The sequence below is a fragment of the Centrocercus urophasianus genome, unplaced genomic scaffold (assembly GCF_019232065.1).
Source record: "Centrocercus urophasianus isolate 14NV4802_14NV808 unplaced genomic scaffold, USGS_Curo_1.0 seq_16, whole genome shotgun sequence".
Taxonomy (NCBI): Eukaryota; Metazoa; Chordata; class Aves; order Galliformes; family Phasianidae; genus Centrocercus; species Centrocercus urophasianus.
The window spans coordinates 19,453,233-19,466,314 of NW_024884711.1; the positions used below are offsets into that span (position 1 = coordinate 19,453,233).

At 34.5% G+C, this 13,082-nt stretch overlaps 1 protein-coding gene across 4 annotated transcripts in view; it reads left to right on the forward strand.

Moving 5' to 3' along the window:
* The window catches only part of SNX13 (sorting nexin 13), a 61,912-nt gene extending 49,030 nt beyond the window's left edge, over window positions 1-12,882 (forward strand). For 2 of the 4 annotated variants that reach the window (XM_042817640.1, XM_042817641.1), the window contains exons 19-26: window positions 735-842; window positions 1,710-1,820; window positions 3,003-3,164; window positions 4,280-4,351; window positions 5,968-6,113; window positions 7,187-7,255; window positions 8,368-8,480; window positions 9,290-12,882. In XM_042817640.1, coding sequence (XP_042673574.1) covers window positions 735-842; window positions 1,710-1,820; window positions 3,003-3,164; window positions 4,280-4,351; window positions 5,968-6,113; window positions 7,187-7,255; window positions 8,368-8,480; window positions 9,290-9,537 — 1,029 coding nt within the window. In that variant the 3' untranslated portion in view covers window positions 9,538-12,882. Of the gene's footprint in view, window positions 1-734; window positions 843-1,709; window positions 1,821-3,002; window positions 3,165-4,279; window positions 4,352-5,967; window positions 6,114-7,186; window positions 7,256-8,350; window positions 8,481-9,289 lie in introns of those variants that run through there. The other 2 variants (XM_042817643.1, XM_042817642.1) reach the window with 2 other exon arrangements.
* The last annotated feature ends 200 nt before the right edge of the window (window positions 12,883-13,082 follow it).

Sequence of the window (13,082 nt, forward strand, 5' to 3'; positions counted from 1 at the left end):
AAAAATTATTTAAGATTTAGAAAAGTTTCTGGATTCTGTCTATGAATAATCTTGATACTTCAAGTTCACTTCAAGTTCACGACAGTTCACTGTTGTGAACTGTAGCAAAATTGTTCAACATTCTGATATGTTAGAGCCTCATCTTTCTATACTGTTTCACTGAAACAGCTGTTCTTGGTGTGAAACTGGAACAGTGGGAGAAGTCAGCTGGCGCCTGTCATCGTGATAACCTGTATAAACAGGGCGCTGCCATATACTGTAGTGATTAAAAATTTAATTTCTTCTTTAATAAGTTTGTAGGAAGTATGAGAAGAAAGGGAAGAAGTTTTAGAAAGATGTGCAAGTTCTCTTGATGTATAGTCATAACCCTACTGACTTCTGCTTAAATAATAATGATAAATCTTGTACCTAAGCTTTTTGAGCAGATGTGAGGACATGAATAATTTGCATTTGCAGAGTATACTAATATAAATCTGTATTCCAAAACTCAGTATTGCTTGATGTGTTCTGAATTTAAATTTTGCCCTTGACTATCTCCTGGGAGTTGGCATGCACTCGTTCTTTATAGCCTACCTTTTGGCTTCTCCAGGGTATCTGATTTCTGAGCTTGATGCAGAAATTGTCAGGTCTGATATGGTACATGAGAAGGCAATATAATGACATCTGTCATTTCTGAGGTTACTTGGTGAGTTGAACCTCCATTGAACACAGAGCAAAAAATCTTTTTTTCCTAGTTTGAAAATCTGGCAAACATACTGAAACTTCCTGGCAAAAAGACATTTAACAATATGGACAGAGAATTCTTGGAGAAGAGGAAAAAAGATTTAAATGCATATTTGCAGGTAAGCTGTTATGTCTTCTGTTTGATTTTATTTTTTTTTCCCAGTGTGGAAAATTTGCCTGTAGTTTTCGTTGATACTTTATGAAAAGAACAAAACAACATGTTGTGAGTGTCCCAGCAGAAGTTAAGTGCCAAGTTTAATTTTGAATAATGTGAGTAAATAGAAATGGCATAGGTCTGTCATCAGTACGTCCAGATGTTAATGTGGGAAGTGCGAGTGCTCATTTTCTGAGATTGTTACTCAAATTGCAAACAGAATCCATCCAAATAATATGCCAGAACTTTAAACATTATATTATCTAGTTATTTCACCTTTTCCGTGCTGTTTAGTTTTATTCTCTGCCATTTCTGCTCTTGCTTCTTTGAGCTGGTGAGATTCCAATCGTTGCTTTATTTGTTTGTTTGTTTGTTTGTTTGGAGCACTATGCCACTAAACTTTCTTTAATCATTTCTTCCATTACACTCATTTTTGTAGTTACTTTCTCCCGTGCTGTTGCGTAAGGATTGGCGTGGCACCCACTCTGCTGAATACCACAACAGCACAGCTTCCCCATTCAGATGAGAACTGTGTTTTATTTCACAGGGACTTCCCTGTCACGTAGCACCAAAGTATGATGACTGACTTGACAGGTGTTTTAACAATAATGAAAATGTATTTAATGTATTTTTCTGTGAGATACTATAGTTAATGAACTGGTTAAGAATTATAGAATTGCAGATTGTTTCCATCTTTAGAATAGTGTTAGGTTGGAATAAAATTTAGAGGATACATGAAAAAATACATTGCAAAGCATGCTGACTTTCACTAAACTGCATGGCCCTTTTCAAAATTACTTTAAAAGTTTCTTTCAAAAAATATTTTACTCAGCTCCTGTTAAATCCTGAAATGATGAAAGCTTCTCCAGCTCTAGCCCATTATGTGTACGACTTCTTGGAAAATAAGGCCTACAGCAAAGGCAAGGGGGATTTTGCACGGAAGGTAAGAATTATTTACAACATCAATGAAACTTTAGTAGAGCATTTGTTAGTGTGAAGGCTGCATTAAACAAAGATATTGTTCTGATATTAAGCAGCTATTTTGTATATAGTATGTTTGAATATGTGATATTCAGTTTAATGTGATGGATAATAATATTTCATATATACAATATTTCATACATTTAGCCATGCTTTCAAAACAATACAAAGAATCTGAGGGAATATAGAACCATGGAATGCACTAAGAATATTTTTAAACTGTGCTTGTTGCAAATTACTTTGTGAGAGACATCTCTGATTTTTTTTTTTACTCATTTCTTATATCTTTTTTCAATTCTTTACTCTGTATTTGCTGCTGTTACATACTGTCCATCTTTCAACTCAAAAAATGAAATACGTTTCCCTTCAAAAGCAGCTGCTGTGTGTTTTAGTTGTAAGCAGTGCCAATGATCAAATTCAGAGCTCTGAACTGTGCATTTATTTTATTAAGCCACCAGAACTCTCTTCAGAGAAATGATTCTTTGTTCAGTTGACCAGTGTGTGAGCGCCTGCTTTACAAATATAAGTATTTCTAAGTTTCTATTGACTTTTTCATATAAAAAGCATCTAAAACTGTAAGCTCAAGCTTCTTTATTTCTAAAGTACTTAACACCAGAGCATAGTAAAACACTTCTTGTAAGTTTATCATTATTTATGTGATGACTGAGTAAGATTTGCTTTAACTTAGAAATCTCCCACAATCTTTTGAGCATCACATTAGTGTTCGTACCTCTGGGCTGAATATAAGATATATGTGAAAGCCATGTTTCAAAGATGGTCAGCTGAAAGCAGAAGGGAAGCAGGAAGCTTTTGGAAGCAGGAGTCTCAGAGCAAAGAAATGGCATTAAATGGACAAGAAAAGGAAAGCAAATACAAGGAAAGAAAAGCTAAAGAATAGTTAAGTGGAAACGACTCAGGAAGATCAATTGAAAGATGTGAAGACTTGCAGCAGGGATGTAAGGACTGAGAAATAAATGAAAACGAAATTAAAACTTTTTGCTGCAGTATGTAATGAGCTTAAGCAATTACAGTCGTCCTTCTTGTAATTGTTCACACAGAATAGCATGATATACTTCTCATAGTACATTAATTTACTAGTGTCCCCATAGATCATACAATTCTGGTTCAACATCTTCCCCTTTAGATGGACACATTTGTAAACCCACTGCGTAACTCTATGAGAAATGTATCAAATGCAGTCAAGTCTCTCCCTGACAGCCTCGCAGAGGGAATGACTAAAATGTCAGACAACATGGGTAAAATGTCAGAGAGACTGGGACAAGACATAAAGCAATCATTTTTCAAGGTAAGAAAAAGTTTGGTAGTCAATATGTACTGGTCAATTAATAGGAGACGGTCAAGTCATTTTAATTTATGTATTATAATGAAGAGTTAGGTCCTTGGATAGGAGAGCAGTCTGGTTTTATTTCTGTACCCTTCTTTAGAAGTTCAGCAGCCGTTATACTGCAAATGTGGAGTTCTCTTTGATGTTATGTAACACATTAGAAAATGGAATTTACGCAGGGATCCATCTTCAATTCACTGCAGCCACTTGAGAACAATGTGGAGATGTAATCGATTTTACCTTCCATTGTCATAAAGTTAGCTTCCTGCAGTCACTGCATTCGTTGGACAAAGAGTGCATGTATTGAAACTTACCAGGGAGATAATGTCTTCTCTGCTTATTCCTTGTTGAATTCTGTCTTTAATGCCATGTACTACCATTATCTTTTCTCATCTGATGTATTCCTAAAATACAACACCTTAAAGGTATAGAGTCATAGCGAGGCATGCTATCTTCCTATATACTAGAAATCTTCCTGGTGTGCCTGCCTTATCTTCCTTTCCCTTGCTTTTCTACTTCTGTGTCTTAATGTAAAGTCCTTTGGCCAGAGACCATTCCATTTTATACTAACAAAACAGTTGTTTATAGTAGATGTAGAACAGTAACCCAGATGAACTAAACGTAAAAGGGAATAATAAATCTATGGTTTGGGTTTGGTTGTTGTTGTTGTTGTTGTTGTTGTAAGGAGTGTGATTTTTATGTAATTTTTACATTCTTGGGTGAGAATTACTGCCTCTGGACTTTCTCTTTGCTGGCAGCTTCTCTGGTGTGTGACTAGCAAAATATATGCAGTTACATTCGCTAGGAAGACTTACAAAGTGAAAGTTGAGATAAAGGGAAAATAACTTAAGAAGTATCATGGTTTTTCAGCTAAAGCACTGGGCACTTGAGAAAATGTACGTGATCATACAAGACTTGATTTGCTGGAATATGAAATTCTTCTGTAGTATGCAACTGACTTTTGACCAAATGTTTAGTTTCTGTTTTCATAATCATCTTGGGTATGAAAATGAATCTAATTTATTGGAGTTCTACAGTATTGTCCTTCATAAAGCTTAACTTTCCTTGAATTGCAGGTGCCTCCTTTGATCCAGAAAACCTATTCAGATCCTGACCATTGCCGTGTTGCAGCAACAATTGATGACAGTGTGAGTCTGACACTGATAAATAAACGAGGCACTTAGAAGCAGGTGTTTAAGGCGCTTAAATTTCTTTTAAAAAAATGATGTTTCCTTCTAAAATTAACTTTAGTACGAAGATGGCCAGGTAGTGCATTAAAGTTCACATGATAATATTTTGGTGTTTGGGATATTTACTTTTTTACGATTTGATTGAAGTTTTTTTTTTTTTTCTATCTTCTATTTCTTTCTATTCAAAGAAAATGTGATACCAGACTGTCAGCATAATTTCAGTTACAACTGATTTCTGAGAACATTTCAGGAGGCCTTCATCTAATGGATCATAAGTAGTGTTTAGCACATTTCTTTTAGACAAAGAAAAAAAGTTCATATAGTCCTGAGTAATAAACTTTCACTGTGTGGATACCAAAAATAAATGAAGTAGTAATATTAAGAAACTTGACAGTGAAGTTGAAATGTATGATGTCATGATGTATGGTATTTTGATGTTGTTTTAGTTGAAACATTGATCATGTACATGGAAATAAAACAAACAAAAAAAAACAACAAAAAGAAAGAAACAACTTTCATGCTTAAGTAGGACAGAAATGCCGTGAGATTATCAGTGATTATATGCAGTTTACCACGGTCATAAGTCTGCACCTGTTTTGCCTTTCACATTTTAGGTTTTAGAACACATCAAAGCATTCCTGTTTGTCTTCTTGTGCATAATTGCAGCGATGTCTTGGTAGATGTATTTTTTACTCAGATAACAAACTTGAACCCCTCTGGGTTTTCCTTTTCCTTCATTGTTTCTCGTTCTATCAGACTGTATCTGTAAATTTGTAATTACAAACATATACCTTCCATCACTCTTGAGGCTGATATTTTTGCACAGGCAATACTAAATTATATAGTCCAAATATATGAACAGCTTCTTTGCAAAAATTTCATTGATCTTCTGTAAATTGTATAGAAGCTGCAATTTCTGTTAGCTTCTAAGATAATTTTAGCTTGCTGTTCTATGAAGTATTAATAATGAATTTAATATTTAAGCAACAACTCAGTCAAAAAATGCATTTGTTGCATTTGTGGTAAATAACTGTGTTCTCTTGTGTAATACAACTGTAACTCCAAATAACTCCATCTTTTATGCAATAGTTTAACAATGTATTGGCTTAAATTTTGACATATACCAAAAAGAAGGCCATGAGAAGCTGATGTTATGTCTATAGGGGATTAAAAAAAAGATAAAAAGTGAATACTCTTACTAGAATTTAGTAAACTCTGCCTCAAATTTAATACTTTTCAGTGATTCTGAATTTGTCTACTAAGAAAAAGCAAAGGGACAAGTTCTCTCCGGTTCATGCATACTTTTATTAAGTTTGTTTCACTTGAGTACAGTAACAATTCCTTTTTTTTAATGTTTAAAAAAAAAAAAAAAGTGTAAGATTATTTTATCCTTATTTTTCAATTTTTATGCTGTTGTTGGTCATGTATAGATTTATGGAAGATTTCATATTATAACAAATAATAGATCAAAGAGTTCTGACCCTGTTGTGTTTATACAGAAGCATTTGGCCTGTGAATTGTGCCTGTTGTGAACTGAAATATGTTTACTGATTCTATCTTTACTACTTGATCAGGTGGATGACAATATTCCTCTTCGAGTAATGCTCCTCCTAATGGATGAAGTCTTTGATTTAAAGGAAAGAAATCAATGGTTAAGAAGAAATATAAAGAATCTTCTTCAACAGCTTATTAGAGCAACATATGGTGACACAATTAATAGGTACTGCTTTTCTTATATAGAGTTGTTGTGTGAGTGAAATTATGGAGACTGACTAGAAATCCCTTCTGACACTGCTAAATTGATACATGCTTTCCCCTTTAAAGAGAATGAAGAGAAACCAAGTGCAAATTTGATGTAAATGTACACTGTCAGAGAACTGCTTTCCCAGAGCCAGAAGTGTTCATGCTTTTATGAATGTAACTTAATACTGGCTTTGTATATGCTTTTTAACTTATGTTTTACATTCTGTTTTTTGCTGTTAATACTATTTTTTTCTGCCCAATTTCTGGTTTCATCTCTGTAGTGTTACAAATGATACATGAGCACTATCAAATTAGGTGAATTGTAATTATAATTGGTTCCTTAATTGTCAAATTAGCATAGTGCTGTGGATCAGGAACTTTATTTCTGCCAGGTGAGAAGTAGCTTGCCATTACTCTTCCAGAAATTTCCTCACTGTACTTTTTAACCTTCATGTGTATACTTATAATGTTTTCATCATCAGTATTTCAAATATAGGTGGTTCTTGTGGTATCAGTAGTGATGCTTCTTTATAATAGGAATAGCATGGGTTCTTTTGAAATTATTCCTAGTGGCCAGACAAGAATTATCTTGAAGTCATCATAATGTCAACTTTGATTAGTCAGTATTATGTTCAAGATTACCAGGTAACCTCACAAATAAGTGCAATAAGTTTTAAGTAGGTTCTTGGCTTACATAAACGGAATTTGAACAGTGCTTCATGAATAGGAGAGCTGTGCAAGCACAACATTTATATCATGTTGGAAGGAGATGTAATGTCATCTTTCCTACCTGCTTGGTCATCATATGTTTACTGAAGTGGAAAAATGCTTTAGCTTCAGCAGTACTCAGAGAGCAATAAGGGACTTCAAATTTTTGTCTTGAGAATCAGTCTTTGTTTTCATAATGTGCCATTTTATAGAACCTACTTAATAGCGTTGGAGAAGAACTGAAGTTGCACTTTGCACAACAATACTCTTTAAAATGGTTTACTTATTTTTCCTTTCCTTCGTTGAAATAATAAAATAAGAGTCTTGTTGCTTTGATTTTAGGAAAATAGTTGATCATGTTGACTGGATGACATCTCCTGAACAAGTAGCAGATGCTGTGAAACGCTTCAGGTATGTCTTTCATGATATATGTTAAATGCAGAGTACCTGTCAATCGATGTCTAATACATATACATCCTTCCTCTTCTTTCTGTGTGAGGAAATTTTTAAAGTACAGGAGTCCAGTTTGACCAGGCCCAGCTTTTTAGTTGTGTTAAGTGAGAGAAAGTATCTGTCACATAAAGAAAACTATTTTGGAATTTTCTCCTCTTCATTAACATGTACTTTTTTAACTGGTCCTGAAGAGCTGTGGTATTTGGAATTCATCATGTTACTGGATGAAGTGTCTTGTTTACCTTGATGAAGGCATGTGTGCATCCAATCTTAAAAAGCAAACAGTTATTATTAAAAATCCTAGCTCCGTGCCAGTACATGTTCTATACAAGGTCAAACAATTGTACAGAATTCTGAGTTTGAAATTGTCAGACCCTTTTTAGAAAAATCTGTTTCATCATTCTGTTTTTTAAAAATCTCAATGACTTCGGAAGTATTTGTCGAATAAAACACCCCCTCACAACTTTTGTTTTTTATTTGCATGGAGGAAAAGATATAAAGTAGAATAACCTATTAGCCAAAGGATTATACTTTAGAGATACTCTATTATTCTTTAATAAAATGAGTTTAGAACATACGTGTCTTAATCAGAAAACAAATGTGTCATACACTGATGAAAAACAGCTTTTCACACTGAGATTTGTGTTTTGCGTGGGGCATTTCAATAGACTAAAGTGTCTTCATCTCACCTCTATCTTATAAATAGTTCTACCTCTGTCAAAGATCCACTGAAACAATTAGATCAAAGTCTGTCAGTGACAGTAAAGACTGATGCGATATGTGATATTTGAATGGTTTTGCTGTGTAATATATTCTTACATTTTTCTTTCAACGGATTCCATTCTAAGTAGCATGAAGCAACTGTGAATAGATCTAGCGCATCGTAGATCTTTCTTCTGAATATTCCACTTTTCCCTTTCTTTTCCCTTTTCTAATAATTAAAGTATGTGTTAGCTTCTGTACAAGTTGCTTGCATGTATTTATCTTATGAGAAAATTTGGAGAGATTAAATATAACCTTCCATTTGATTAAAATTTTAATGTATTTTGACAGATTTGCTTTTGTTACAGAGATGCCTTTTGGCCCAATGGCATTTTAGCAGAGACTGTTCCACGGAGAGACAAAGCTATTAGAATGAGAACAAGAGTAGCAGGGAAGACCAAATTGCTAGAGATAATGCCAGGTAAGGGGATTTGAGATTGAAGCTAAATAATCCTTACTGTATGTTGGTGCTGGAGTTAATGTTGATTTGTTGAAAAAAATGAAAAGAAATGCTGACTTTTGAACTGTATTCAAATAAAATGGTTTTAATTATTAAAGCACTGAAAATTTTTTCGTGTGGTGACCTTTGCAACTTTAGTTTTTAGAACCAATCCTGTATTTAGTTTCACTAGAGGATTTAAGTTGAGTACGTGAAATTCATATATTCCAGTACAGCATGAGGCCCCACCTGGAGTATTGCATTCAGATCTGGGGCTCCTTTGCACAAGAAAGATATGGAGCTGTTGGAGTGAGTCCAGAGGAGTGAGGAGCTGGACTTGTTCAGCCCGGAAGAAGAGGCTGCTCTGGAAGGACCTCATTGTGGCCTTCGAGTATTTAAAAAGAGCTTTTAAACAAATCGACTTTGTATATGGTGTGAAGGTGATATGGCAATGGAAAACAGTTTAAAATTCAAGAAAAAGGAGGGTTAGGAAGACGTAGACGTAGGGAGAGAATTATTTTCTCAGAGGATGTCATGGTGCTAGCACAGGCTGCCCAGAAAAGCTGTGGATGCCCTGTCCCTGAAGGAGTTTGAGGCTAGTTTAGATGCAGCCCTGTGCAGCCTTGTCAAGTGAGGGGCAATCCTGTTCATGGCGGAGGGTTGGAAACAGATGATCCTTAAGGTGCTGAAAGGAAGTCTGGACAAATTGCTTGACATACTTAATATTCAATGTATTATTAACTGAGATATAGAATGAAATTTAACCTTCCATGTACTTTTCATTTTTGTAGATGAATTGAAGCACATCATAGGTGCTGAGACGACACGAAAAGGTATTCTTCGGGTCTTTGAGATGTTCCAGCATACTCAACTGAATAAGAGAATGGTATATGTCTTTCTGGAGAGATTTCTAGAAACCTTGTTTCCACAAAATAAGTTCCATGAGCTCTTCAACAAACTGCATTCACGGTCAAAGCAGATGCAGAGGTATAAACAGAGACTACATTCTACTCAAGCGCCTTCCTTGCAGAAAAGGTGACACTTTAAACCTATTAAGCTGGTGTATGTTTGTCCAGGACTTATTACTTGGGCAGATTCTCTGGGGCTTCAAACTCACATGCTGTTAATTCTGCACCAGTCTTTTAGTGTCACATAGTAGATTATTAATGCATCTGTAAGACCTGTGGATCTTCTCATCTTCACTTGTAATTCAACCACTACCAGAAGGGTTCGTGTGTCTTAAATGATTTGGTGCGTCTTCATGCAACATTGAGAAGAAAACTGGCCCACTATATAAGAATGCTGATTCCTTCCGTTCCTGAGGCGATGTTTGCCAGCAATGAAAAGTGCCAGACTGAGTGAAGCGTAACGGTGAAGGAAAAGAATGATACGGTGGAGGAAAAGAACGTTTTGGCACTGGGAGATAGTGCAATGTGTGAGAATCAGGTGGAATTTTTCTACATTATGTCTGTTGAGGCTCTATAGGGCTTATTTAACATTCCTGTAAAGGCTGAGCTAACAGGAAAAGCAATCTCTGGAACAGCAGATTTATAGAGGAGGGGAGAAATAGTTAATACCCCCATCATAAAAGTATATTTATTAAAGTAAAGTTGAGGAAATGTGATTTTTATGCCACACAAACTTCACCTTTTATGTTTTGAAAAATAAACTAACATTAGATCTGTTGGGGGTTTTAGTAAAGATGCAGTGGAAATAAAACCTTTGTTCTGATTATTCTGTAGCTCTAAGGGCTATCTTCTGCTCTTATGGCACCTGGCATACATTTTGCATGTAACTTCAGTGAAGAAGGGGCATCATATTTACGTTCAATTGGTGTATTTGAACATATGTCAAGATCATAGTTGCAGAAGGAAGGGGGTACATGTTTCAAAGAGAACAGACATCGTATTAGGAGATGAGGAAACTGCACTAAGAAACAATTCTCACACTATTCCCCACTAAAATCTGAAGCTTTTTAGGGTGCAAAAGATTGTGTCCTACCTAATTGAAAGATTCCCTTACCTTTGAATGTGTAAGGTTCATGGCAAAAAAAAAAAAGTTAGAATTAGTTGGTTCCTTACAGATAAAAATATTTCATTAGTCATATGCAAACATTTGGGAATTCCTGAACGCATCTTAGTGTATATATGAAAATAAAAAGGAGATAAAATTACAATATTTTTTTAAATAATTTTTTTATTTTTTGCATAGTGTAAAATTTTAATAGAAATTTGACATCAAGGCCCCACATCCATCTGTTTAGTTCTATCAAATAATTTATGTCCAATTAAGAATAAAATAACAAATAATACTTTCAGGCCACAGCATACCTCAGTTTGTCTTTTCTTTTTCATAGTCCCCTACTGTTTATGAGCACTACTATCTGAGTGAATAGAAAGCAGTTTTGCAGAGTCCATATTTCTTCAGAACGCTTAACACGGGATATGATACAACTGTTGAATAAGGATCCTTACAGCAATTTGTGTTTAAATGGGAACAAATCCTTCTATGTGGGAGAGGAACACAGACCTTTTATTAAAGTGTTCTCAGAGAAGATAGAAGGCTCTCAAAAGACCTAGTTAATTTGACTGACGCATCTATATAAATCATTTTTCTTATGGACTCTACTCACGCAATGTAGCCTTTTATCATACTATTTAACGATGACCATATTGTACTGTTAATGTTTTCATACAGTATGCATGGGCTCAAGTGCACTTGTTTTTTTTTCCCCTTATTGCAGAATTAAATACTGTAAGTTAAATCCCTTTCTTTTATAATTACCAAGAAGACAAGTTGGAAAATATGTAACAACCCTTCCCCCTTCTTCTCTGCAGATTTTGTGGAAGTGTGATTAAGTGCTGTTGAATTTAACAAAATTGTTGAGTTCCTGTGTGGAGTAGTCAGCATAGCCAGCTACTATTGTTTACATGCCTTTATCTTCCTCTGATGTCAGTCTACACTCTAGCATACCTGACATCCAGCTGATGAAAGATCGTTCAGCAATTGTTCTTGGTGATATAGTAGTTACATCATTGATACTACCAAACCTAATTTATGTCTTTTTAAATCGCTGAATTTGTTTTGCAGTATGAAAATGGGAAGTTTAAATGCTGTTTTGTCAAATCTGTGGAACCTCTTATCTATCTGCAGGTACCATGAAAAAATTCAAGAGAATGGTGATTGTGTGCAAATTGGGATTTTCTTAATTATCTGGTACATTTCTGTAAAAAATAAATAAATAAAAATAATATCTCTAGGAATGTGAACTGAACATAATACACCATGTTCATTAGTCATTTTACTTATTGGAATTTATTACATATATATATATATATATACTTACACACTTATGGGTGTGCATATGTATATATATACTAAAGTTTTGTCTTCTGTATTTAGCTACAGAATGTGGCTCCCTAATTCAGTTGTGCCTGTTGGCTGGCAAGATTGATCAGAAATTAATACTTTTGGTTTAAAAGTTTGTACCTATCTTTACAATGGTTTTCCTTTTGTCAATTCAAAATACCTGCCCTATCAACCATGCAGCCTGTTGTCCTATGAAGTCTCCAAAACTGAATGTTAACATACAGCACTTAAGTGTATCTTCTGGCCTTTGGGTGCTGTGACTGGCCATTGAAGATTGTGCCATTGTCAACAAATGCACTTATTTTAGCCTTAATTATTTTTAAGTGAAAATGAGCAATTGAGTTTTTCATTTGGTTCCTCCTCAAGCTTGTGCTGCTGGTGTTTGCTAGAACTAAACAGTAAATTTTAAGTGCTACAGAATGTGTACCAAAATAAAAATATATGAAATCCACAATCTAAATTTTAATTTTGTGCAATATTTTCATTTAATGCATGTGTATTTGAGTAACTGTAAAATAAATGAATTTTTAACATTTTAAAGTCTAGGTTAAAAATGTCTTTTCAGCTGAACAATTTTGCATTCTGTTATTGGATTAGTTTATTTAAGGACTTGTTTTAAAAGTCTTATTTGTTACTCCGCCGTTAATTCCCTTGTTCTTAATGGTCCTTGCTCGTGGGAGCATAGCTCATACATTACAAGGGGAAAATCTAAAGAGCTCATCTCATGAATATAGCTGTTATGGATTACTTGTGCATATCATTGTACAGTAAGTGTCAGCTGTGTGCCTAATTGTTCTGTTGATGCTTTTTCCTTCCCTTCCCCATCCTTTCGTTTCCGTAACAAAGAATGAACGTGAAACAGACTGCCAGGGTCACTTCTACTGGATGGCAGAGGACTCTGAATTTTTTTTTTCCTTTTTTTTTTTTTTTTTGAAGTTTGCATTTATGTTCTGTCCAATAGAAAGGTAAAAAATTAAAAATTAAAAAAAAATACACTAATAAAGTATTAACAGGATTATTATGAGTCTGTAACATTTATTTTTAAAATAACTTTCTCACTAGCAGGTATGAATGTTTCTGTGTCTGAAAAAAAAATTGCTGAGGATGATGGTTGGTGTTAAGTGCAACTTTAAAAACAGAGAAAATCACTGCTTGATTTTTAAGTGCTTTGTGAACTAGGTTTGCTTTTAACAAATGACATTGCTACAGTGATTT